Source organism: Rhinopithecus roxellana, chromosome 7, assembly GCF_007565055.1.
Source record: "Rhinopithecus roxellana isolate Shanxi Qingling chromosome 7, ASM756505v1, whole genome shotgun sequence".
Taxonomy (NCBI): domain Eukaryota; kingdom Metazoa; phylum Chordata; class Mammalia; order Primates; family Cercopithecidae; genus Rhinopithecus; species Rhinopithecus roxellana.
The window spans coordinates 134,053,319-134,080,654 of record NC_044555.1 but is presented as its reverse complement, the minus strand read 5'-3'; the positions used below and the strand labels follow the sequence as shown (position 1 = coordinate 134,080,654).

The window sequence follows — 27,336 nt, the reverse complement described above, 5'->3', positions numbered from 1 at the left end:
AAAAAAAAAAAAAAAGTTTAGATTGCATCAAGTATTCTAATGGCACTTAGGGGCTAGGAGTAAGGGTTTTCTCCCAACTTCTTTTTTCCTTAGGTCTCAAAAAGTCTGCCAGACTTGGAGTGCCAAATGATTAAATTGTCTCAATCTCCCATACACACTCTTCCCAGGATCTTCGTGGCACACAGACACCAATAAGCACCACACTAACATGCATAGCAGAGATGTTAGCTTGGCTGGGTTTCCCATCACCAGCCCCAGCAGGGATGCTGTCCATCCCTAGTATTGCTCAGTTGATCCCTTTTGCAGTTTCCAGAAAGCCAGAGGTGACATAAGCGGATTTTACCTCATGTTGGGCACCATTTGTGAGGTAATGGGTTATGGCAAACTGCACAAAGACACACAAAAGAAAAAGGTTTTAATGAGGGAAACGTGTCAGCAAAGGGTCAGGAAGAGACACAAGGATACCACTCTCTCATGCAAAGGCCAGAGCACTGCTGGCTGCACTCTGGGTCTGTATTCTAGGGGAAGGATTTTTCTTCCCTGTGAGTTTAACACAGAGCAAGCCTCTCCCACTAACAGAAAACTCCTTAGTATATAAAAAAATTAAAATAAAATGGATTTTCTCAGTTTCATTATGGTACATAGAAATTGAAAGAAAACTTTTTAAATGACCTCAGGTAAACAGAGAAAAAAAGATGCTCAAGATTAAAAGTCTGGTACATTAAGCCTTATGAGCAATCAAGAGTAGCACATGGTAATGACTATTTCAGAATAACTGGTTATCAGAGGCATAGAGGTTCACAAGGCTGTTTATGGCCATGAAACTGAAACTGGCTGAAAAGGGTCAGAATCATTTTGCTGCCTCTAAAAGACATACATTCCGAGTCACCAGGAACTCTAAGACCATGATCAGATGAGAGAGATGGCTCTGAGAGAGCTAAGTTGAGTGTTAAGCAAGTTGAGTGTTAAGCTGGCTGCCTCCAACAGGCTGTTCATGTGTAGTGCTGAAAATTACTGTGAAACAAGGAAAATCCAAACAAGTTACTTGAGTATGGTTTCAACCTACCCACCACTAATGATGCCCAGTTAGACAAAATGGGTAGCAAAGAACCACAAAAGTATCAGAATGAAAAACTAGAAAAGCAGAAAATAAAGAGTTATTTTTCTGGGAAAAAAGACTCATCAATGTAGAGGAAGCTGTCTAGCATCATTTTGGATTCTAACACTGGGTAGAACACTGACACCGTCACCTCTCCATTTGTACCTTTTAAGCGGGTAGGCTGTGTCAGAGTTCCTTGAAGTGATTACCATAGTCAATTCCCAGGCACATTCTACCTACAAACCTGTCATTTATTTTATTACTGAGATGTTTAAATCACTTTTTTTTTTACTCCATAGACATACTTTTTTCCAAAGGGCAGGGTATGTTTATGTGTGCACAAATAGGAGTATATGTTTAATACGGTTTAGTGGCACCCTATGCAATAAATGTGTTGAAATTTTATGTCTGGGAATATGGAGAATTATTTTCAAGTATCTTCGTTTTTGCCTTTTAAGGGCTCATAAAAGATTATTTGCGACATACATTTACTTTGCACAACTTTCCCCCCACATATCATTAGTTTTTGTCAAATGTAGAAATTTAAAACCAGGAGCAAACATCTGTCAGACTAATTTTTTGCTTTTTCATAAGTGCAACTTTTTAATAAAAATTTACATCTAGATAAACAATCTTCAGATTTTTGAAACTTTAATAAGATTTTAAAAACATCATGACTTTGAACTGAAAAACATACACGTTTAGCACACAAATATTGTAATATGAATCAACTCCAACTCCATTTGAAAACATGTGAATCAAAGTACAGTTTTAGAAGTTAGTAATTCACATTTAAGCAAGTTAGCGCCTTGCTGAATTCAGCCTTTGTAAAAAAGAGACTTAGTGCATATTGTAATGGTACACTGTGGTTTTGTACCATTTGGTTGAGTTTTTCACTTTATTAAACAAGTTCTTGAAAGTTGGTAGATAAAGGCTAACTTCCTATGACGTGAAATTTCCAATGGTAACAGTTACATTTTGTAACAGAACACTTTCTATAGATTTCTTTTCCTAGCTTAAAATTTTAAAAGCAATCATTTGTAAGGATTGCATCAACATCAATTTAGCAGAGGAAGATCAAACTTTATTGAAACTGCTTGCATACAAAATATATTGCACTATAACCAAACAAATGTCAACATAAAATCCAATCTGTTGTCGCTAATATGTACAGAGAATATTGCCCAAGAGCAGTTACATTACAAGGTCATTCTACCTTGGTTAATTATCTACAGTATTTTAAAACCAAACAGCTTACAGATGATGTGTGCAAGGTACCAATTTCCGTTTTCAAATACTATACATTCCCAGAATAAATAACTAGAAATCAACATTAATGTTTGGCAATACTTTTTAAAAGACTTTTCAATATTTGTGAAATCATGTGCAGTTTGTTGCCATTTTTATATGCTTGTTTGTATGCAAGGAAAAGTAACTGTAAAATGAAAATTCAAAGAAACAAACTCACAAAATACATCAGAGGCAGAACTTCAGTTTTTACGGCTCTGTACAGATTCAGTGGTACCCCTACTAGGAGTTACTTTTTAAGAAAAATATAACATCTTAGAGTGAAGGTCCTTCACATATTTTTCCTCAATAAATTTCACTAAAAAAAAAAAAAAAAAAAAAAAAAAGACTCGAAAAACCAAACCAAACCCCAACACTTCAAAAAACAAAAGAAAAAAACGTATTATTTGTTAACCGATCTTAGTCTTTTCCAATTCTGCTTATACATTAGACCATATATTTCAAAGTTTACAAAACATTTAACCTGCTTCCAATGTTTCTTAGACAAAGTACCTGTACTTCGCAGGATTATTATGCATACATGGAAATGACCTTCCTATCTCTCCAAACTAAGCTTGAAATTAAAATATGAAAAATTTCACAAAACTTGGGGCAGACAAAATTAAAAAAAAAAAGCTCTAAGTTAAAATTGGTCATCAGGCCAAAGAGCAGGCAAATCCTACTAACTTTCGACCAGGAAGATTTGTTCCTAGCTGAAAACATTTTAGCCTCTCTCAAATGAAAAGATAGTTCTTTCTTCTCCTGTCTATACAGAAAAATTACACATCTCTCTCAATAACACTATTTATCAAACTTCAGTGCAACAAAACAAAAACAAAAACAAGTCCTATTCTTTATACTGCCTAACCTGATGTTTATGTAAGGAAAAAAATATGGAAAGCATGCATTCTTCTATAAAGTACTAATGTTTGACAGGGTTTGCTACATCTTTAACATTTAGTGTTTCCAACTTATCTTCCCTGAACTCTGCATCCAAATATAATATTCCTACCTGCCAAGATATAAAAAAGGCACAGATCATACAACTTTTTTTGCTAATGAAAATGACAAATGTCACATCACACACATTTCAGGGTCCACTAAAATACTGGAAAAGTGGACCAAAACATAAACTGACACAGGACATGAAATGACATAGCATTTCACGAAGACTTCTATACGAGATCGAAAACAGAAGTCTAATATGATTACCATAAATGCTATATATTACGAAAAACTGAGAATGTACTGGTGAATTATCACCCAATGCAGGAAAATGGTTCAAATTAACAAAGAATATCACTGCTCAGTACTTTAGAAAATAAAACTAAAATCTGCCCTGAAGTGCTAAGTAGTTTTAAAAGCAATGTTTCAAATTTTAAGGTATCTTTTTGTGCAAATCTGAAAATTGTTGCTTATGGCCAATACCAAAAAATAAAAAATTCTTAGCAGAATTTGTGTTCATTTCATGCCCTGTGCCATCTTGCCTACTATTTGTCTTTGGCCTAACAAAGTTTTCTAATATGGAATAAGAATTACGGAAATGGTATAGGAAATATAACTTCAGAATTATGCAGTTTAGGGTACTCCATTCACGAGTGGTTGCTGACCATCCACGGTGTCTGGCTTTTCCTTCTTCTGGTTACGATCTTTACCCGTGCGCAGCCGATTACCTTCACTGGAGGTATTCTGTAATGTTTTAGTGTGGACACTCCTTTCATTATTGCAGTCAACTCTGATCTAAAACAAGTTATAGTTATTATATACACAGACCATATCCTACTGTAATCTGTAATTGGCCTGAGAAGAAATTTAAACCTGAAGTGTAAACTCCACATGTTAAAAAGAGAAATGGAGATGAGAACAGAAGAAGTGCAAGAAATTAATGTAAGGAAGGATTCTTTATTTGGTTTATGATTTGAAAACACTCTTCTTCTTTAACTGGAACACACTGGTCATCTCACTGCATCCAAAGTTAGAGAAAAACTCACAATCCTATCATGTCTTCTTCTAAGTAGAATAAAACAGTGAGAAAAACAGGTAAAATGAATTACTATTACTGATTACCAGAAGACATACATGCCTCTAACACTAGAGTTAAAATAAAATGAGTTATTCTCCAAAGATTGTGAAACCTAGGAAAAGAGAAACAAAATGCTTTCCTATTCTGGCTTTACCCTCAAATAACTCACTAACTAGACTTTAGTTTACATCTTTGTATCTATCACAGGTATGATCAAGTTTCTCTATACTGTGAGCTCCCATAGTCATACAGTAGAAAAACACAAGCTTTGGTTTCTACTGGCTTGTATTTCACTAAGAAAATTTGGATGATCCTACAACCTGAACTCTGTCTGAAGAATGGAACAATATAAAGAAAACTGAATAAAATAATTTGTGGAAGGACTGGGATCCTAGGAGAGTATAAAGATTAATATAATTTAAAAAATAGTGTTCTAAGAGCTATACAATATTTTAAGTGCCAATGGTGAATACAGCACTGCTAATTCCAGAGGTACAAATGAAAGTTAACAGTGACAAATGGAACTAAAACAACTAAAAATATTGATCTACTTCAAGCACAAATGCTAAAAACATCCCCAAATGGTTGTAATTTCAAAGTATGTTTAAGTAGCGGGTATGCCCATGTGTTTTAAATGTCTGGTTACCAAGGATTCAGTACTTTGATTTGTATCTTTTTTTTGAGACAGGATCTCGCTCTGTCGCCCAGGCTGGAGTGCAGTGGCATGATCTTGGCTGATTGCAAGCTCTGCCTCCCGGGTTCATGCCATCCTCCTGCCTCAGCCTCCTGAGTAGCTGGGACTACAGGCGCATGCCGTCACACGCTGCAAATTTTTTGTATTTTTAGTAGAGACGGGGTTTCACCATGTTAGCCAGGATGGTCTCGATCTCCTGACCTTGTGATCTGCCTGCCTTAGCCTCCCAAAGTGCTGGGATTACAGGCGTGAGCCACCGCGCCCAGCTTTTTTTTTTTTTCTGAGATGGAGTTTCGCTCTTGTTGCCCAAGCTGGAGTGCAATGGCGAGATCTCAGCTCATTGCAACCTCTGCCACCTGGGTTCAAGCGATTCTCCTGCCTCAGCCTTCTGAGTAGCTGAGATTACAGGTGCCCACTAACACGCCTGGCTAATTTTTTGCATTTTTAGTAGAAACAAGGTTTCACCATGTTAGCCAGGCTGGTCTCAAACTCCTGACCTCAGGTGATCTGCCTGCCGTGGCCTCCCAAAGTGCTGGGATTACAGGCGTGAGCCACTGTGCCTGGCCAGATTTGTATCTATTTTCATAACATCACCTTTTTAATTCAGTATTCCATTTCATTTAGAAATATAAATGTGCATCCTGGTTAGACTGCCAAGTTCATCAAACATGTCAGTTTAAGTGGAGAATTACAACATTGGTACATAAATATCTTATAGCTTTGTAAAAGACAGGTACATACACTAATTTGCCAATCTATCTATGTCCAAGGGATTTCTGTGCTGGTCCTTAAGAACCCATCAATAGTTAACACTCACTTTGAGCTGCTATGAATTCCAAGAAATATTCCATCATAAACTTTGTCTTAAAAAGTATCTCTCACTAATCTTGGGTGATGGTCTCAAATGAATCCAGTCAGGAAGGAACCCTAAGTACTTGTCTTGAAAATTAAAAGTTACCGAAAAAGTAGACAACAACATGGATTCGGAGAATCCGACATTAAGGTTTGACTATCATTCGGACATATGCTAGCTATATGACTGTGGGCAAAGGACTGAGGCTTCAGAGCGCTCACCTATAAAGTGGAATAATAAAACTACCTCAGTGGGTCGCTCTAAGATGAAATGAGATAAAACACACAAAGCACTTAGCAAAGGTGCCTGGATGTACTCAGGAGATAATTTTAAAATTATTTAACAATTGGTTTAGCACTGGTGACAGCCAACTGAAAAGGGATCCTCAGACTAGGTCCTGGATGTAAATAAGCGGATGACTGACCAAGCATGGAGACTAGCTGAGTATCACCAGCTCTGTCTATCACGATTATTAGTTGTGAGAGACATCTTCTTTTCCTTATTTTCTATTCAAAGAGAATACCCTATCCCTGTATCTCGGGGGAGCAAAGACACATAGGGCTTACTGAAGTCTCTAAGTACATCCCAGGATGTTCCTTCTCTAGGGGATTGTAGGTCTACCAAAGCAGTATTAAAATCATAGTGTGGCTGGGCACGGTGGCTCACGCCTGTAATCCCAGCACATTGGGAAGCCAAGGCGGGCAGATCACCTGAGGTTGGGAGTTCAAGACCAGCCTGACCAACATGGTGAAACTGGGTCTATACTAAAAATACAAAAATTAGCTGGGCGTGGTAGCGGGTGCCTGTAATTCCAGCTACTCAGGAGGCCGAGGCAGGAGAATCACTTGAACCTGGGAGGCAGAGGTTGCTGTGAGCTGAGATTACGCCATTGCACTCCAGCCTGGGCAACAAAAGCAAAACTCCGTCTCAAAAAAGTAAAAATAAATAATAAATAATAAAATCATAGTGTGTCTGTCAAGGTCTTTACAAATACTCAGACTGCATATTCTCTAGAGAAATCCTCTTATTTTTATACTTGTCACAAAGAACTAAGATTGACTACAACTGTAATGTTGAAGGTAAAATATTTCACATAAACTGGATTTGTAATCTTTGAACATGTTTTTAATAAAGTAAACTCATAAATCTCAAACTACCATATTCAAACAATTAAGATGAAAAGAGGCAGACAGGTTTTACCTGAAGGGATCCATCCGTTGTTCTTCCTTTAGCCTCTCTTGGATTACGTGGACGATTATCTGTTCGGGAGTGATCGTCGTTTCCTATGAGAATATTTTCAAAAGGTTCAACAGTTACTGAATTCTGAAATGCTTAGTGGAAGTTCTTTATTGCCACATCCTCTATTTAAACCAACCATAGAATCTGAAACGTAATCAACCCCAGTGATTCCAGTTACATAATGATCAATAATCTAGCCTGCTGCCAAGTAACAGAAAATATTTCACAGGTATTATAATTCTGCATCTACAGGTCAATGTGAGTTAATGAAGTGATGCTGTTTAGACTCACAAAGATGCTGAATTAGTTATCAGCATTTATTCATGTATCTATATGAACCATAAGGAAGGCTGCCTAATATTCTTTTTTTCTACACAAGTGGAAGGCTGATTCTTTCCTATGGTGATCAGCACAAAATGGGAGAGATGGGATCTTGATAATAGTTCATTGCATCAACAGGATTTTTCATGGAACGTCAAGACAGCTGCTACAATTCACTTTGATTTCTTAATGAAGATCTCCATACCTTTGAAGCCTCCTCCACGTCCTCTTCCTCCTTGTCCTCTTCCTCCCCCTCCACGCCGCCGTCCGTCTCCTCTGCGCAGGAAGTTCTCCCTCTCTTCCTCTGTTGGAGCTAATGACCAATCACTGAGTTCGTCTCTGTGGTCAGATTCTGTTTCAGAAGCATTTGATGCTTCAGAATTAGTTCCTATCGAGAGTTAAAAGTTATATACCATTGTCTGACTTAAAAAAAAAAAAAAAAGAGGTTAACAGAAGCTTCCAGAGACGTTTCAGGGGTAATCCAAAACTCTTCCCAATTTATAAGCCCACAAAGAGTATTATCACCTTCCATTTCATAAAACAAAATTTTAAACTCAAAATGAAGGGCTTTGCAATATTTGAGGTAATTTCGGTTATAAACATGTTTCATTCTCATTTTTAAAAAGGTATTTTATTAGCCACCTAAGTTCAAACCTTAATGTGCCATATCATTAAACAGCTGTGTTCCTTTAAACATCTATGCTCTCTGGAGGAAAGATTATCTACGACAGTTAAGTGTGATACCTTGATAAAACCTCTATAAAGAGAGCTCCTTTTAGCAAGATTTGGCCCAGGACAAAGGGGAATGTATATAATTTGGTCATTTCTGAAAGGGTGGCAAAGGAGGCCACCATGGCAACTGCTTCAGGGAAGGGTCTTTTGTGGGGTCATGGATTGGATCTAGCTGAAGGCTGATACACGCTTGCCTGATGTTTGGTCCACAATCTGCCCCCCCACTCCCCATTACAATAACTGATCATTAATAAAGAATTACTATAATAAACTCATTATGCCTGAAGGGGTTAATGACTTAGAGGACAAGAGTGGAGAAAAAGAGCTCCACGGTGAGGCAGAAATTCATGAGTAAAAAGAAGAGACTGTTGGGAGAGGGGTTAGGGGTTAGGTTCAAGGTTGGCCTTAGGAGTAGGTAATTCTCCCCAACTCCAGAATATCAACTCTACTACCTCTCTCTTCCTCTGTTGGAGCTAATGACCAATTATAGCTTCACCATTATAGCTTCATTCCTGTGGATCTTGAAGGCTTTTCCATCTTAAAGAGTTCCTTTTTGAAATGCAAATATGCGTGAGATGGATTATATCTTATACCACCATTAGCAAGTTACAAAGTAGATACACAGTTGAGCAAGAAAGACAGTAGGCACTGGCAGGTGGGGATCAGGTTCACTGAAAGGTACTGGGAGAGAAGAAAGAAGCACGGACAGAAAAGCTGGGAAGGCAAAGAGAAACTTTGCCTACTTCTTGACTGTGCCTAGGGCTGACTTTGGCCATGCCACTCAAAATCACCTTATGAGCCACAAGAGGCAGACCCCTGATTTACACAGTCCATCCAGCAAGTATGACCAGCACATACCTGACAAAAAAATGAGCCACAGTACACAAATGAAAAAAGTTTTGACTATACAGTTATAAAATCAGGAGAGGCCTTAAAGAAAGTCATCAACACACAAGGGCTTTGCAGATTTACCCCCAATCAGAGCATGAACAGAACTTGCACCTGCCCTGTGAACTCTACGTGTTTATTATCAGGTTTTTACTCTATGTCTCTTGTAACACAATTTAACCCATTGCGAACTGGAAACCATGTAGTGACAAATTGTTATAATGGGGTTCTAATGAATATTAGAGATTAGCAGCTATAAGTCTAGGAACAGATAAAGTTACTGAGTAAAATGCTTAGTTTGTACCTGAAGTATATCCAGGACCGCGTCTGCCGTGCCCCCTATTTCTGTAAGGTCTACTACCTCGACCCATTCCTTGACCATCATCAGTCACATAGCTTTTTTCCTTATCTGTACGATTTGGTGGTGGTCTAGAACTAGCTCCAATCTGTCGCAACTGCTCATCAATTTGTAATCTCTCCAAACGCAACTGGTCTACTTCCTATTTAAAATATACAAGATAACAGTAAAAATAATTTGACATTTTACTTAATAAAACCTTTCTCCTTTTCATCAGATAAAAATATACTGGAATATTTCAATTTCAGCTCTAAATTTACAGTAACCACTGTTACACAGAATTATCAGGAAACTGAATGATCTCCTTGAAAAGAAAATCACTACAGATAACAGATTATCGATGTCGAGAATTAGAGATATAACAAAAACACTCAGCATTAAAGTTATACTGAATACAATTTAAAGTTGCCTAATTTGGCACTATTATCCAATTATTCTACTGCTAAGGCACAGATATGCTATTTTGGGGACTTCGTCATGATAGGATATTAAATAAAACAATGCTAAACTGTATGAATACAGATAAATGACATTTAAGGTTTAACCAGTTAACCTTAAAAATCACACATTGTAAATAATCTTGATTAAAATAGATTTGCCAGTTAATACCTTAATTTACAAAGCATTGAGTTTGGGCCATCTTGTGTTTTAAAAGAACATATACTATGGTTAAGGAACAATGATTTTTTCATGAACTGAAAATGCTGACTATTCCTCATGAGGGGAAAACAAAACTATTTAATACCTGACCAGACAGCTAGGTCTTACATCAGGCCTTGAAAACTTAAAGACTACAACTCTGCTACAACAAGTATGAGAAACAGTATACATTCAGTTGATAGAAATATACACCTGGGGTCCACTGACAGACCCTTACAAACAGTGTTTCCAGTATGTTGGGTTCTGTTAAAACCAGATGAAACCTCATTTCTAACCACTGTCCTTCCAAACCACTCATAAACATCTCATTTACTGGCTACAGGGAATCAGATTCATAACTATAGTAGTAGTAGGTGTCTCAGTGAAGCAGAGGTTATCATAGAGACTGTCTATATCAACAGTCATTGGAGAAGCCCCTGTACAGCTAAGTTTCTAAAATCTTGGTTGTGGCAGCTTCTGGAAAAGAAAGGTCAGGTAAGGATTTGGTCAGTTTCATCTGTGCTCTGCCATCATTAGCAAGTTACATAGTTACACCAGAATCTGTTTTACATAGAATTTGAGCAAAGGAGAGACTGCAGCTGAGTGACTTCTTCCAAAGGTATAGTAATAGCTCATAGAATGGGAATATCTTGCAAAACAGAACAGTAGTCCAGGTTATCCCACTGGGGTAAAGCAGTCACCTTTTGGTGAGATGCCAGGCCCAAACAAGGGAAGTTCTGGTGATGGAAAGAATGGCAACAGGGCAGCTGTTGATAACCAAAGAAGATATTATTGAGAATAAATCAAAGGATCTAAGAAAGAACATCAGTCAAAAGAACAAGGGATTTGATACAATGCAATCCTAACTCTCCAGGCCTTCATAATGATTTAAGCTAAGAATATGAAGAAACACACACACAAGATTACACATAAATATACTTAAAAAAAAAATCAAAGAGGTATCCTACCCATGTAAACCTTGCTGGATGAAACCTTCCCACTTTTAATTAACTGGCCACCATAAGAATGAATGGCATGCCCAGTATTACACTTTTTCTTCCTTTCATTCTTATTTACACACAAGCTGAAATCATGTACTTTTTATTTCTTTCAAGAAATCAGCAAAAAAAGTTCTTAATGCCATAAATAAGAGCTGAAATGCTCTTTAAAAACATTTAATACCAGCTACATTATAATTTTGATATGTATGGATACAAATAAAACATTATGAAAATGAAGTAGATCAGTTTCCATTTCATTAAATTATAGAACATTTTGGCCAAAAGGAATTTCAAGAAGCATCTAGTGTAGGGAAGTGACTTGCCTAAAGTCACACAGCTAGTTCATTGGCTGAAGTCTTATAAGTAAATTGCTGGATTGTCAATCCAGTGCTTTCTCCACTACACCTTGTAGCCTCCTGGTTCCTATCTTCCAGTTTGAAATTTAAAGGAGGCATAACTGCATCACACTAACTAAAATGAACATTTATAAGAAGACACCAATAGTTTATATTTTGAATAACAGTAAAGAGAAAAGTAGAGAGGGTAAACATTTAAGCAAAGAACTTCACGAAATGCTTAGATTTCCTTGATAAATGACATAAAAGGAGCAATAAAGGCAAGAGTTATAGACACAAATTTTGGCCTGGAAAAAAGCAAAATGCTAGAAAGGATCAAATGGATTAACAGGCTATGTACAGGATTGCCTAAACTGAGTGTAAGGATTTAAGAGAAGAATAAGGGGAAATATAAAACTTTATTGAGAACTGGTATATTGGTAGATTTATAAAGACTTCCATTTTTAGAAAAATTATAAGCTAAACAACGTATTTTCTCTATTATCTTTGACAAGTCATACAGTGTTTTACACAGGCTAGAATGAGTCCTAACTGCTGAAAGATCTACTATAAAGTTTGTATATTTTAGTACAAAAGGATTAGAAGTTAAAGTTCTTTCTGTTCTCACCTTTAAATAGTTCAGGTGATAATCCAAAAGAACAGTGGCATTAGCGATGCTGTCCTTTGTTCCCACAAAAACAAATGGTACCATACCCTGAAAAAGAAATTGCAACAATGATCCTATAAAATTAATGACAGATTAATCTGAAAAATGCAAGTAACGACTAATTCCCTAGCACAGGATCTGGTGAATAGTAGGTACACAAATGTTTGCTGTAAATATAAATCAATATATGAAAACAAAAGTAGTTGATATACTACTTTATACATCTACTATGAATACGAATAGATCAATAGCAACCTCTTAAACGTATCAGATTATTATAAAGACTAGTATTCAGTATTAGCAAAATCACAAAATGTGTAATTCAAAATTATACAAGCTTTAGCTTGAGATGTATGAACAAAATTAGTAGTATAAGATGCTCTAATTCATTTACGAAAGGCTTTATCCTGATCAATTTTTTTTTTTTTTTTTGTTTGTTTGTTTTTGAGACAGGGTCTTTTTATTCTGTTGTCCAGGCTGGAGTGCAGTGGCATGATAATGGCTTGCTGTAGCCTCGACCTCCCCGGGCCCTAGCTGTTCCTCCCACCTCAGCTTCCTGAATAGCTGGGACTACACGTGCATGCCACCATACCCAGCTAATTTTTGTATTTTTTGTAGAGAAAGGGTTTCGCCACATTGCCCAAGTTGGTCTCGAACTCCTGGGCTCAGGCGATCTGCCTGCCTTGGCCTCCCAAAGTGTCGGGATTACAGGCGTGAGCCACTGCACCTGGCCGATCAAATTCTTTAAAAAAAATCAAAATGAAATACCAAGGGTACAAAAGTAAAAAGTAAATCATTTCTGCTAACCAAGTAAAACAGTACACACAAAATACAAACAAAAACATCAGGATAAAAATGCACTGAATAATCTGTGAGACAAAAAAATAGGTACATTGACAAGCGTAAGTTTTATTAAGCCCATACACATTTCAATAATGTACTCAGAAAATTTTAAAAGGCTGAATCACAAGGAAAGTTTGAACTTCTCTCTATGGACACTACTTAATATAAGAACAGATTTTTAAAAGGCATATGCTAAATGTCTGTACTCCTAGCCCATATATACATGCATACATACATATATAGAGAGAGAGAAAGAGGGAAAAAAACCTACTTTTTGTCACAAGTTATAGGGAAACCTGGACACAATTGTGCAAATTATTAACTGGCAATTCATTTCTGCATGTTGGGTTTTTTCCAACAAGCTTTATTTGTTACAAAGCCTTTAACTGTATTATTTCCCAAAATACCATGTGATGGAATGAATGCTACACCCTTCCCTCTGGGTCAAATATCACCAAACTAAGCTTTAAAATCCTATGTAATAGATTTAGTTAGATTGACTTTGGAGCAAATTATTTACGAATATCTTTTCTTGCAACATGTCTAAACGGCTGGAGTACCCCAAGGGCCACTCTAATTTAAGCACTTCATGAGTAGACCTGAATAGTAAATTAAAATGAAGAAAGGCAAGAATGGACTGATGGCCTTCAATACGGACACCAGAAAAAAGTTACTCCTTGTTCTGGGATAATGGGCTGCCCGGCAATGAGACATATCCAATCCACTTGCCGTTATAGTCCTCTTTGTAAAATGGCACCTTTGCTTTTAATCCATGAGTCCACAACATTTTTTCCATAAACAGTTCTCACGAGCTCTCCCTGCCCTCAAGGAACTTACAATGTGGTTGAGGAGATCAACAAATAAACATCTATGTTTAAGTGCTATGCTAGGGGTGAGCACATTGCAAAACAAAAGGGGAAGGCTCTTGAACCAGCCATGGGGGTGGGGATCTTTGGCAAGTACACAAGGAAAGCTTTGTAAGGAATAAAGTCAAAATGAGGTGACAAGTGGAGGAGAAAAAGCGTTCCACGCAGAGTAAACCTCTACATACATCTAGAAGCAACATAAGCATGAGAATGTTCAGAGAACTCAAAGTACTTCAGTATGGCTTAAGCTTCTCTAGAGTGCAAGGGAGAAGATAATTTAGACATGATACTGGACAAGTAACTGGGAAAAGCCTTACAAGCGGCGTGAAGGTGTTTAAGCTTTAACTCCGGGGCAATGGATCCACATACCCACAAACATTCCTCCCTCCAGTCCCTAATCCTGATGATCATTTGCAATCTTTCTTAACAAGGGGAATAAACATTAAAATATAAACTGAAAGTGTACTTCTCAAGGAATGTTCTCCTACCTGCCAAGCCTTGAGTTCAGGTTTCTGGGATTCCCCTGCTACAACTGATGAAGCCACTAACACCTAAAGCAGTATAAGGAATGCAAGGGATGTCATTAACTATAACAAATGATACACAGAAGCCTGAACGCAGGACTTTCACTGCAGGACTTTTAAACCGATGTCTAAATAGATTAGTTCAGAAACTTAGTTTCTAAAATATGGTTTTAAGTGGTAACTAATGCATCTCACAGAAGGTGTATTTTGAGCTACAATACCTGGAAAATTTAAAGAAAGAAGGCATGGAAAAAAGATAGCCCACTGTCAAAAGAAAAATGTGACCACTAAATGCAACCCCATTATTCTGTGTTTACAGCATAAGATTTGTCACTGTGAATAAATTGAAAAGTATGTATCACATTAATTTGTAGTATCTCATAAACTGGCAATCACATTTGAAAAAAAAAATAGAACATAAGTAGCCTACAAGTCTAACCAGAGAAAAAACCCAAAATACCAATTGTGACTTCTGAGACAAATTACTTTTATTGTAATTCAAAGTGACAAGCAATTCTTACCCTCTGGACTTTTGTACTGTTAGGTTGAGAAAAATGGGTGCTGTTTTCCTTCATATCTAAATGTTTTTTTTCTTCTGGGGCATTAGGTCCAACCCTTGAATTATTGGAAGGAAGGGAATTTGGTGGTATAATTTCCTTGGTAAAAAACAGAAAACACAAAAAAGAAAAAGAGGGCCAATTTAAGACTTTATTTAGCTCTATTAATGTTATCAATCATATTTTTTTAAAATGTAAGTTATTATAAACAGTTTTGGTTTATAAAATTACAGAATAAAAATTACATACAAAAAAAAAAGATTTGACTTCAGCTAAAAGAATCTTTCAAAAAGAAAGCTAGACAATATGTGAAAATTATGGCTCTTTGAGGAGACAGTATCTTAAGAGTACTATTGTACAGAAAGGTGCATCCTCACCTCTCTACCCCACGCAAATACTTTAAAAGCTGCTACAGAAAGCATATATTTATGAAGATAAAAGCGTTATAGAATTTAAAGGTAAGGAGGATGGGGAAGAGATATTAAGCACAGAAATAAATTTAAAGCACACAGAATAAACACATATACTACACAATCCCCAAACTAAAAAAGTGAAAACATAAAAGCCAGAAAACCTATGTTCCAATTTTGCCTTTGTCAGCAAGATTAACATTTACAAAGTGCTTTAAAAAGCATATATATATATATATATATATATTATTTTACTAAATTGTTATTAACACTCAACCCAGTGATGTATGTCTCATATTTAAAAATTTATAACTACCCATTTTAAAGATTAGGAAAAAGGAATTCAATAAAGTGACTAATCCAAACTCATAGCATGAGAGGACAGAGAGGGGCCATTATCTACAACTATGACATTAATTACAGCAGGCATGCTTGATAATCAGAATATTTGCATTTACTTTATGCACATATTAGAGGTCTTCAACATATCACATAAAAAAACTTTTACTTTTATTAGACAAGCCACAAAATATTTGTACTGGAACATACCTCTTCTTGTGGAACATTTTTCTCATTTTCAGCCTCAATCCTCACCCTCACAACTCCTGACTTATCCACAATCTCCTGAATCAGCTTTCCATTTTTTCCTATTACTTTGCCTAAGAAATAAATAAAGTTTGGTTTTAAAAACACATACCTTAAAGCAGTAAGCACAGCCCTACTGTAAACTATTACATTCATATAGATAGATATTTTTATGTGTATGTGTACGTATTGAATTGTAAGATTTCAAAACCAAAGTAGAGACTCTTTTCAACAAGATGGTTAATCCGGTTTTCTGTTTAATTAGGACATCATTGTTTAAACTCCTTTGGTCAGGTACCAGAGTTGATTAAAGCTTGCAAACTGATTGAGTAATTTTGAATTTTTAAGGCAGTTCAAAGATAGCCTCTTATTTTTGCACAAAAGGGTATGCTTTAAACTTGCTGGTACTGTGGTATGTATCATTCTTTCTGCAAAGTTCTATAAAAAGAATTAAGAAAAAAGGAGAGATAATGGGAAATATATTCACTTATTCAATACTTTCCATTCTTATCTGTACCTGATTTAAATCTGCTTCTTTGTCCATGGTAAATATTTTCAGAATTCTGTATGGAAGGCACATTTATAAAAGATAATCTAAGTTCGAAAGTGGCTTAAGCAGCTATACATACATCCAAAAGGATTACAAATTCTTCAAGGTCAATGTGTTAACAGAGTATCACTCCTGTGCATTACTTATAAACTTTAGCAATGTATTAAAAAGTGAAGGGATTAGTCACAGAGTAAAAGATTAAGAAAACTTACTTTAAGATAACTCAAAACCACAATGAAAAAACTTAAAACCAGTTTAAGTATTTTTCAGTAACATCTATTAAAATTTGGGATTTCAAGTACCAGTAAAAAATAGGTACTTGATCATTTTCCTTATTTTGCACAATTCAATCATATACATTACTGGAAAATGGCTGCTTTCATAAGCATCATCGCACATGAGTGTTAAAGCAAGACATTACAAACTTAAGAATTACTAATTCTAGAAATGTACATGTGAACTACATCTGATTCTGAGGGCTCACCCAAGGTACCTAAGAACCCTTACATTGGCCACATCCACCATATATGCTTGCCCTCACCATCTCATCTTCTATGTTTTCCTTTTTGCCTTTAAAGGCAAAGCTCAAGGCAAAGTTGGGGGAAAAGATGGAAGCGAAAATTTGCTCTGAGCCAATGCTAGATAAGAACTCAGTGAAAAGCCTTCTCACAAAAAATTCTTGTGGCTCTTGTAATCAGAGCATAGCTTTGACACTCTTGCTGTGTGTGGCTGCCTCATTCACCATTAGAAACTCTTTGGTCATAGAACAGAACTGACACCATTAAATCAGGATTCTTGGTCTAGGTCCTTCTGTCAATTACTTCTGCTCTTCTACAATGAAAAGGGGAAAGGTGAGGTGAGAGAAGCTACTTGGAGTCTTCACACAGTTTGATTTTCATCTGCAACACTTATATTTTCATGAATTAATGTCGACTTTAATAAAGATCTAAGTGAGTTATCAAAATGAAAAATGAGATTTTGGGATGTTTTTATTACGATAATGTCTTAACTATCCTAAGTACTGTGTGTTAACTATAGCAGACTGAATAGTTATACCAATTCATTCTGAGTGAGTGAAAAATCATGAAAAGATACATTAGTGCATATACTAAAGAGAGTTTGTGAAAAATAGAGATCACAAATAACGTTTGTTGACTCAAATAAAACGCATGCAAAACTGATTATGATACCTCTCTAAAGATCTGCCTTGCCCAAAATCTTACATAAAATGCTTTCTGAAAATTCCCAACATTCCCAGTGTTGCAGTGGACCATCACTAAAACAGAAGTCTCTCATTTTACTAACTAGAAACAACAAAACAAAAACAAGGCTGATTTACTTTAGCAGTCTTTCTGGTTATTTCTGAGATCCTCTTCTTTCCAGGTAACCACAGGTAGAATCTACTTTTAATATTTAATAGCAAATAATCCAATTCTACATTACATACTTATTTCCAAATCCCAAAGGGCAATTTACTATGATTCTGTTCTACTGAAATGGAGTTGTTTTGAATAAGCTGAAGAACAGAGTCCCCTACTGTGTCCAGAATTGTCCCCTACTATATCTTCCCATTTAATTATCACATCAACTGTATGAGATGGATACTATTATCACATTTGATAGGTAAAAGAAAGAAGTCTCAGGGGGGCTAAGACAGTGACCCACAGTCACATTGCCACCAAAGAACAAAGTAGGACTGAAATCCAGATCCAGCTCCAATGCCCAAGCACTCTCCCCACTACCATCATGCCACCTTCAAAACCAACTTTAATGAATCTGACACATAATTCTCTACTCATTTGCTATTAAAAAAACAAAAAAACCTACCGGCTCTTTTTCCATAAGAATTCCTAAATTTACAATAACCTTTCTAACTACAAAAGGTATGCAACTGCTTGACAAGCTGTAAAGAAGAAAATAAATATTATTCATCACCCGACTGTCTTGAGATTACTTTATCTTGTGCTATGCATACATTCTGTACACATACAATTGGTATGCAAGTTACCTTAGTAACATTACAAACACATTCTCTAGTTGTCTGTAGTATACAGTTGAGCTAACACTTCTGCATTATATCCCTACTATTTGTACTTTATCTTCAAGCAATTTTCTTTGGGAGATACCATTTCTAGTGTTTGTTAATGACAAGGAAGATGTTTATGATTCTATGCTGACAAAAAATCAGGCTAAATTAGCATTGAAACTACGTAAACAGAATGTATGAGAAGTCCTTGCTTTCTTCTTTAAAGTTTCCAAAGAAAATGTATTACTTTATATAAAATGGCCATGATCTCAAGTTTAAAAGATAAAACACATATAGGCAGTATGTCCCAATTTTATTTACAAATTAAAAACATACGTAGCTTTCTTGATAAAACTGCACCTGGTTTTGATATGTTCTACTAAAGATATCTGCAGCATTTAGGAGTATTGGTGAAGAGCTCCTATATATTTGCTGATACTCACGATGGTGATGGTCATAAAACAGTACTCAAGTCAAAATGAAGAATTACTATTGACTTTGCAGAAAGTCCCAGAGACATTTGAAGTTTCTTCTAGCTTTGGAACTTTTTAGATTTAAGTAACCTATGTTCAGATCTTCAACCCTGAGATAATTAAAATGAATGCTATCATTTTATAGTCCCATGAGAAAGATCAAACACAAATCTACTTCAAATCATAAAGCCCCCAAATATCATTCATTTTGAAAAATTATTTAAGATATAAAAAGTATACAGTAAGGAGGCTGGGCAAGATTTACCCTTTCAGGTATTAGTAGGTTTGAATTAGAAAAGCAATCTCTTTTGAATATCTTCTGAAAATGTAACCTCTGAACATCATACTTACCAAATAATTTTTTGTATGCTAGAAGAACAGACCATATTTCAAAGACTATGTTTCAATTAAATGATACCCTCCAGTGAGAAAAAGTTGAATTCTATCACCATAAATAAACTAAAACATACCTAAACTTTGTTTTTGTACTATATGTCAACAGATACTTCTGACTTACCTACTAAGTTCCTTGGAACTTGTATGACATCTTCAGCAAATTCGAGAAAGCTTCTAGCTTTTTTCACTGCATCCTGATCCTAATAAAAGGGGAAAAGTTTTAAGACAAAAGATTAGCTAGCTGAAATTTTGGGGGGGGGGGAAAAAAACTATGCAGTAAAATATTTACCTCTCCATAAATATGAAATGTGCAGGTATCTTCATCTAGATCAATAGCAGTGACCCCAGGTACTTTTCTAGCTTGCTGAATATTAGCACCATGAGTACCAATAGCTAGACCCATCAGATCTTCTCTTACGATAAACTGTTCATGAAATCTCGAGGCAAGCTGCCTTGAACTCTGAAGAGAAATGCACGTCTGATAAATACACTTTATCAACTATCATGACAACTGTATTGAGGCCAGCCATGTAAATTATCTTGACCCTGTATATGAAGGGTCCATAAATTATTAATAGTTTTAGTTAAAAACTAACAGGTTTTAGAAAATACCTCTCACAGCCTAAGTACTTTTTAGGTTACTAAAGGTCTATGACATTTTATGTTTTTGTTAATAGGAAAGAACTTAGTGACATTTTCCAAGGTAACTGCTGAAAACTTATCTGCAAGGCTGCCTTAGTTAACCAATGACATCAACAATATAATAACTAAGAAGCAGGTCAAATGTTCCCCCAATAAAAACCAGCTCACTCGGTCTGACAAACTCAATGTTACTCATTTAGGTAAAAAAAAAAAAAGTTTAAATATCATCTTTATAGAAAATTTTATTCGCTTCATTTTTATTAAAAGGTATCAGTATATATTTTCTGGAAATAGTGCTATTTTTCATTAGGTACTGTGGTCTAAACATTCCACTGTTGTGAAATGACATTAAAATGACACCTCCCTCAAAACCTAAGGAATCAAAAATTGTTGGTACAGTAGTTAAACTGAATAATCAAAAAATGTCAAAAATTAAAAACTTAGTAAGTAAGCATCTGAAAGCTAACATCAGACCAGAGTCTGTAAGACCTTGTGATCTGGATCCACAAGTATGATGAGCACTTGTAAATATTCAGTGATGACGAAACTAAGTTACACTGACATCCCAAACTTGTGGATAATCACTGTCTTTAAATACCATTACCAAAATTTAGTGTTTAGTTCTAGCATGCCATCAATGAAAAACCAAACGTATTAGTGGCTCATGTTGAAAAATGGGAATTTCTTATAGGAACATGTAAATCTCTTTAATATCAGTAGTGAACAAAGACAGACATGCAAACTAGTTTCTCATTGTTCAATAGACCTGATAATTTGAATGAATGAATGTAACTAGTATAAATAATTTAAAAGTGCAATATCCATTTTTTTTAGACTGGAGTAATAAAATCTATAAAATAATTCTAGGACTTTTCAAGAAGTCATGTTTTTTGAGTACTGGTTCATTAATCTGGTTCATTCCTTTTCATTGATAATTCCCTGATAAATGATTAGCCAAAAGTATAATAGATCATTTAAGAATAATTTGATGTTTAAGAAGAGGCATATGAGTATATTTTCATAATATTCACAAAGTAAGGAGGCAGCTCTGGGCTAAAAGTTATGAGAGAATCACTAAAGAAACCACAAAATCGTTAACACAGGGACATCAAGAAAGAATGAGAGCAAAGACCAATGAAACAGCCCTCCATGGCCTTAAGAAAAAACAAAGTGGCAAAAGGAGATTAAACTATTCCCCTTCTGCTAAGAGTTCAGCATCATACATCAAGTTGACAGGTGGCAAATTTCACAGGGTTTTTATAAGAACACAGTCTTGACTACCTTTTCTCTTAAAATGCAGTTTGGAACTCCTTTTTATCTTTACTATTTCAAATGTGTGGTGTTTTCCTTCTAATGAATAATGATGAGGAACTCTGGAATTTGACAGTAATATAGTAGAGCTGGCACATTCTTCTAAGATCCACTTAGTTTCTATAGTAATGGATGGACGTACTAGATAGTAATCAACGAAAACAAATGTATGGTGATGAAAATTATTGGAGGATTAATAGAAGTAGATAAAATGCACCTTAAGAGACAAAATAGTAAGTTAGGGAAATAGCCTCTGGCGGGAATCTGAAGACAAGAGTTTTAAAGAATGACAACCAATTAGAATGAAGAAGTTCTATATCCTTTTAAACAAAGATAAACATACATAATGAAAGGAGTATGATTAGATATTTAAATATTCTCTAGTATTTTTAATGACAACATGTTATATGGAAGAAGCATTGCCTCATTTTATTAGCAGCTTTGATAAACTTCTAGTAAAAGTGAAAGGACCAGAAGTCCCTTAATATACATAAGGGGCTGCTGAATTTTGAAACCTCAGGCATGGAAACTTTAGTATGATTATGCTTTGTATAATTTTCCAACTATAGAACCTAAGGAATTGTTAAGAAGCAGTAAATAAATAACAAGCTCCCCATATTCAAGTTGTAGAACGATACAGTTATTGTTCCTAGGTAGCCTTACAAGCAGTGCTAGGGAAAGTGACATACCTCCAGCTGCTTACTAGCTTCTTCATTTCTCAGTATCAGAGACAACTTAGTGCGCAAGCTCCGAAAGTGCATGTCAATCAGCATATGCGCTCGCTTTGAGGTGACTTCACTGATGGACTAAATGATTTAAATTAACAACATTATTATTAAGGCAATTGCCCCAGACGAATTAAACCAAAAATAAACAACTCGAAAATGCTCACCAAAATGACAAGCTGATAATTTTCTGGATCATAAGTTACAGAAAAGGCACCAACTGCCTTTTTAAAGTCCTTATGTGCCGACTCTTTGGCACACCTAGAAATTAAAAAAAAAAAAATTAAGATGAATAATTACCAACTACTGACATAAATAAATGCAGATAGATTTACATGTATAAGAATCATGGATTCATATTAAATTTGATTTACACAAAATAAGCTATATCCATTTAGAAGCTTAGTTCCTTTTTCTGTACATCTCTGAAGTACAGCTTAGATTACCAAAGGAGACATACTCAGGGGAACCACTCTACACTACAGGTTTCCTGATTTCAGTTACATACAAGTCAGTAGTTTTCTTAAGTCAACTATTGAAAACTTTTGGAGATAGCTACCTACAGGGTAACTGGTATCTTTCTTTTTTTCTTGTCACAGGCCTTTTTTTTTCTTTTTTTTAACTTTTAGTTTTTGTGGGTACATACTAGGTATATATAGTGTGTGTGTGTATATATATATATATACACACACACATAGTAGGTATATATATTTATGGGGCATATGAGAGGTTTTGATACAGGCATGCAATATGAAATTAGCACATCATGGAGAATGGGGTAAGAAACTGCTAAACAACTTGAGGGAGAGAAGGAAACATATATGAACCAGAAGGCACAAAAATTTATACACATACACAATCTCTAGAAAAGTGAGGATTTCTATGTATTCTGAACTGCAATTTAATGTTCAACAACATGTCCAAATCAAATGTACTGTATTCACTTGATAAAATCTGCAAGAAAAAATGCATCTCTTCTATAGTCTTTAATCACTATTCCAGATCAAGGATTATAAGATGAGATGACTTTTTAAAGCTTCTGTGGCTCTACTTATTACACATTTATCCAAAAACATTTTAGGTAAAAGAGAAAAAAACAGGAGAAATTATTTAGTCTATAATTTAGTTCGTGACTTATGACAGAATTATCACATTTGTTTGATCTGTTTTTAAATCTTAGAATGAACAAAGTTAGTTTAGAAAACAAATGTACATTATGTACATCAGCCATGTGTGTAGCCAAGTAAGTTTAATCAAGTGCAAGGTTGCCTTGATTCTATAAGTTGGAAAAGCTAAATAAGTTTTTCCCCCACTGCTCTTGCAAACCAAACCATTTTTGCCAAAGTCCACCAAATTTAAAATCAATTTCTAGTATTTTAAAATTTATATTCTTTTAAACTAATTGCATATCACTTCCAAGTTCTCAGCATTTCTTGTGTATCAACTTACATTTGTCGTAAGTCTTCTGGCACATCCAGTTTGATCTTATGGAAAGTATCTTTTGTGGCAGGTTTGTTGGGATTAACTGATCTTAGACGTTCAATTGTGACAATTTCATTGTAAGTTGCGTCACATGCTGCATATTCTATCACATAAAACTGAGAAATAAATAAAAGTCACTTCTAATTACAATTTTTAGAGTAAGAGTAAGAAGAGTAAGAAGTTCTCCCTATTCAGTTATTTTAAAATAAATTATCGCCGGGCGCGGTGGCTCAAGCCTGTAATCCCAGCACTTTGGGAGGCTGAGACGGGCGGATCACGAGGTCAGGAGATCGAGACCATCCTGGCTAACACGGTGAAACTCCGTCTCTACTAAAAATACAAAAAAAAAATCTAGCCGGGCGAGGTGGCGGGCGACTGTAGTCCCAGCTACTCGGGAGGCTGAGGCAGGAGAATGGCGTAAAACCGGGAGGCGGAGCTTGCAGTGAGCTGAGATCCGGCCACTGCACTCCAGTCCGGGCGACAGAGCGAGACTCTGCCTCAAAAAAAAAAAAAAATAAAAAAATAAATAAATAAATAAATAAATTATCTAGGGGAAAAAAATTATAACCAACTGAAACATACTGAACACATAGTGAAAACATTTTAATTACTCAAAATTAGATATTACTTCAAAATAGAAATCCATATGGAAATGTACAACCTGGGTTTAAAAAAAGGAAATAGTATAAGAAAAAATTTTAAATAGGCATTTTCCTACCTCACCCTTTATCATCCTCACTTTAGCTAACCACCAACAGCAAGGCTCTTTTTCATTTGCTCTGGAATACACCTACACAAAAATTACAACACAGAATATTTCATGATTAACATAATTTTGAAATCTGCAGATTATCAGATAGCGAGGAAATTTTCTTAAAACGCCCCTAGGTGTCTTTAAAATCACGTCATGTATCTTTAACCAAATTGTAACCCTGTCTATGTACCCCGAGCTAGGCAGAGATACATAATCAGAAACTACCTGAGATTGCTTTGAAGCTCCTTGTAAAAATCCGTTTTCCTATATTTCTGTTCTAATTCAGCAATAATTAGTGCTCTGAAAATAGACGCTAATACAACCACACTTTCCTTGGGTACTCAGAGAGTTACAAAAATGTATCTAAAAATGTATAAACTTATTTTTGTTTTATTCTAGTAACCAAAAATTGACTGAAAGTTACTGACCATGCCCTACTGTCTTGTTGCTTCGTCACTAAATAAGTAAGACCACTGAACATTCAGCCCACTAAGGACACCACTCTGGCATTCACATCTCCTGGAACTAAATGGACAGATCCTTGGTCACTCTCTGGTCTCCTGCTTCCTCTCCACTAAAAAGGACAACTTCATGGTGGCAATCCTCTGGATATCACCTTCCTGGTCTGTCACAAACTGCAGATCAGTTCTTCTAACTCATCTCTTTGGTGACCACTTTAAAGTTCACTTAAGATGTACAGCATGGAACCTTTCATGAAGACCCTAGCAAATCAAGGTTAATAGGAAAAGAGACAATAGAGTATATATGGAGAGAGAGACAGAAATACTCAGAAGCAGAAAACAGAAACAAAGACAAGGGGGATGAGGACATGAGGCCAAGAAAGGTACAGAGTCCAGGGGTGACAAGTGAGTAAAAGCTTGAACTTGCCTCCCTTTTACAACCAAAGTTAATGATCACACAATACAGTGACTGAATACAACTTAACATACCTTTCCCTCTTGCTTCCATCTTTCTCAACTACTCTAGCCAGAGAAATCACCTCAGCAAATCGGTGAGGTCATCCTAGCAATGGTATCTCATTGGTCCCCATTTGTCAAGTGACCAAGCTGGGGAGAAAAAGTCCCTTTCATCCCTCCGTCAAACACTATTCTGGGTACTCCTAATATAGACCAAAGACCTGGGCCTTGCCTTCAGAGAGCTTACAGTCTCCTGGGGAAGTGGACAGCTAAGTATACACAGTGTTTCTGTTCCCTATTAAGATCCCTTGCAAAACCAAGCCCAGCTGCTTAAACCTAGTAGAGATTGCTTACATTTTTGGAAAATAAATAACACTTTATTCTATGTCCACTTTAAAACTGTAGAGAGAAAAACACAGGCCTGGACAATGACAGACCTTCCCTGACTACTCTCTAAAACAGCAATCCTGCCCTGTATCACCTTTCATTCTCTCGCTTTTTTTTTTCCTTTGTTAAGACTCACATCTGTCATATTAGCTATCCTCACTGGAATGTGATTTCATCAAAGGCAGAAGATTCTGTCCTGTTTTTGCTACACCTTTACTACCTAGTGCAGCAAATAAGAATTCAAGGACCAGCCGGGCACGGTGGCTCACGCCTGTAATCCCAGCACTTTGGGAGGCTGAGGCGGGTGGATCACCTGAGGTCAGGAGTTCGAGACCAGCTTGACCAACATGGTGAAACCCCGTCTCTACTAAAAATATAAAAATTACCTGGGCATGGTGGTGGGCACCTGCAATCCCAGCTACTCAGGAGGCCGAGGCAGGAGAATCGCTAGAACCCGGGAGACAGAGGTTGCAGTGAGCCAAGATTGTGCCACTGCACTCCTGGGCAACAAGAGTGAGACTCCATCTCAAAAAAAAAAAAAAAAAAAAAAAAAAAAAAAAAAAAAAAAAAAATTAAAATACAGAACTGAAGGACAGGACCTAGAACCACTCTGCCTCACCTGCACAAATGTCTACTTAGCCACATCCTTCATACTACAAATATTCATGGAACGGCAACTACTATTAACTAATAGTAAGGCATTATGCTTATTATCGTGGAAAAAAAAGAGAAGCAGCTCAAAATGGAGTACATGAAAGGATACAAAGGAGAGAGGATACCACACAAACTATATGAGGCACTGTTAGTGCCTTAAATACAAAACCGATTTCTAATGGAGAAAGAAATCACAAGCATAACATTTCTGTTTACATGTTAGATCTCCATAGCACATTTTGGTCAAAGAACTCAATGGGATATAAGCAGGTAGTTCACGATATGCCCTATGAAAAAGAGATTTTACCAATACGTATTAACTAAAGCTTGTAGGCTTTTAAAAATACACCAAGAAGATTCACTGCTACTTAAAGAAATTCTAGTATACTACTCTGTAATAAAGCATGGTTTCTTTCCTGTGTAAAATTAATTTTCATAATCCATTTTGCTTACAACGGGGACACAGTTGTAAACAAATGACATATTCAAAGATTCAGAAATTAAGGGAAGGAGAAAAGAATTACTAGTGGGCAAAGGAACTTGAGGCAGTGACTTTCAAATATATGCTCTGAGTACTGCTCAAATAGCCAAATGTAAGCATCATGTATCATTTTGAATTATTAATAAGATGAGTCAGTCAAAAGCACATGTCCATTCCAACTGTAATTCTCAAAGTAATTTAAACAGTGTTAAAGACAAGGTATCAAAAAAAAAAAAAAAAAAAAAAAAACCACACACACACAGATAAATTAAGTAACCCCACTTCTTCAGTACTAAATGACTTTATGGCAGGGAAAACTCACCTCAACTTCATCACTTTCATTTATATCTTTATTATAACCTACAGGAGGTGGGAATCTGACATCATGGAATGGAATCTGCCTTTCAGGCTGCCAGCTGTAAATAAGCAAACATACAATTATTTAACATGCTTTTCATGTTTAACTGAAACAGTGACCACTCTGCCATCAACTTTTGGTTAAGCGTGACCCCTCTTTTTCTACTTTCAAGAAGCAAAAGCTTTAAAATCATCAGTTTTTGCTGAGTGGGACATAATGGCAATACAGTAACATTTCAGCAAAGTCTGCATGCAGCACA

General features: G+C 35.9%; 1 protein-coding gene across 14 annotated transcripts in view; it reads right to left on the bottom strand.

Annotated features, from left to right (window-relative positions):
- Nucleotides 1–1,674: 1,674 nt before the first annotated feature.
- The window catches only part of FMR1 (FMRP translational regulator 1), a 39,271-nt gene continuing 13,609 nt past the window's right edge, over nucleotides 1,675–27,336 (bottom strand). Inside the window, exons 3-17 of one of the 14 annotated variants that reach the window (XR_004058359.1) lie at nucleotides 27,042–27,135; nucleotides 24,245–24,316; nucleotides 23,494–23,642; nucleotides 22,212–22,305; nucleotides 22,009–22,125; nucleotides 19,656–19,826; nucleotides 19,488–19,566; nucleotides 15,886–15,995; nucleotides 14,891–15,025; nucleotides 14,334–14,396; nucleotides 12,098–12,184; nucleotides 9,441–9,636; nucleotides 7,722–8,721; nucleotides 7,157–7,239; nucleotides 1,675–4,126 (exon numbers count right to left, since the gene is read on the bottom strand). Coding sequence is in view for 13 of the 14 variants with exons in the window: in XM_030933982.1 (XP_030789842.1) it covers nucleotides 3,965–4,126; nucleotides 7,157–7,239; nucleotides 7,722–7,904; nucleotides 9,441–9,636; nucleotides 12,098–12,184; nucleotides 14,334–14,396; nucleotides 14,891–15,025; nucleotides 15,886–15,995; nucleotides 19,488–19,566; nucleotides 19,656–19,826; nucleotides 22,009–22,125; nucleotides 22,212–22,305; nucleotides 23,494–23,642; nucleotides 24,245–24,316; nucleotides 27,042–27,135 (1,795 nt within the window). In the remaining variant the exon portion in view is untranslated. The other 13 variants (XM_030933983.1, XM_030933987.1, XM_030933982.1 and 10 more) reach the window with 13 other exon arrangements.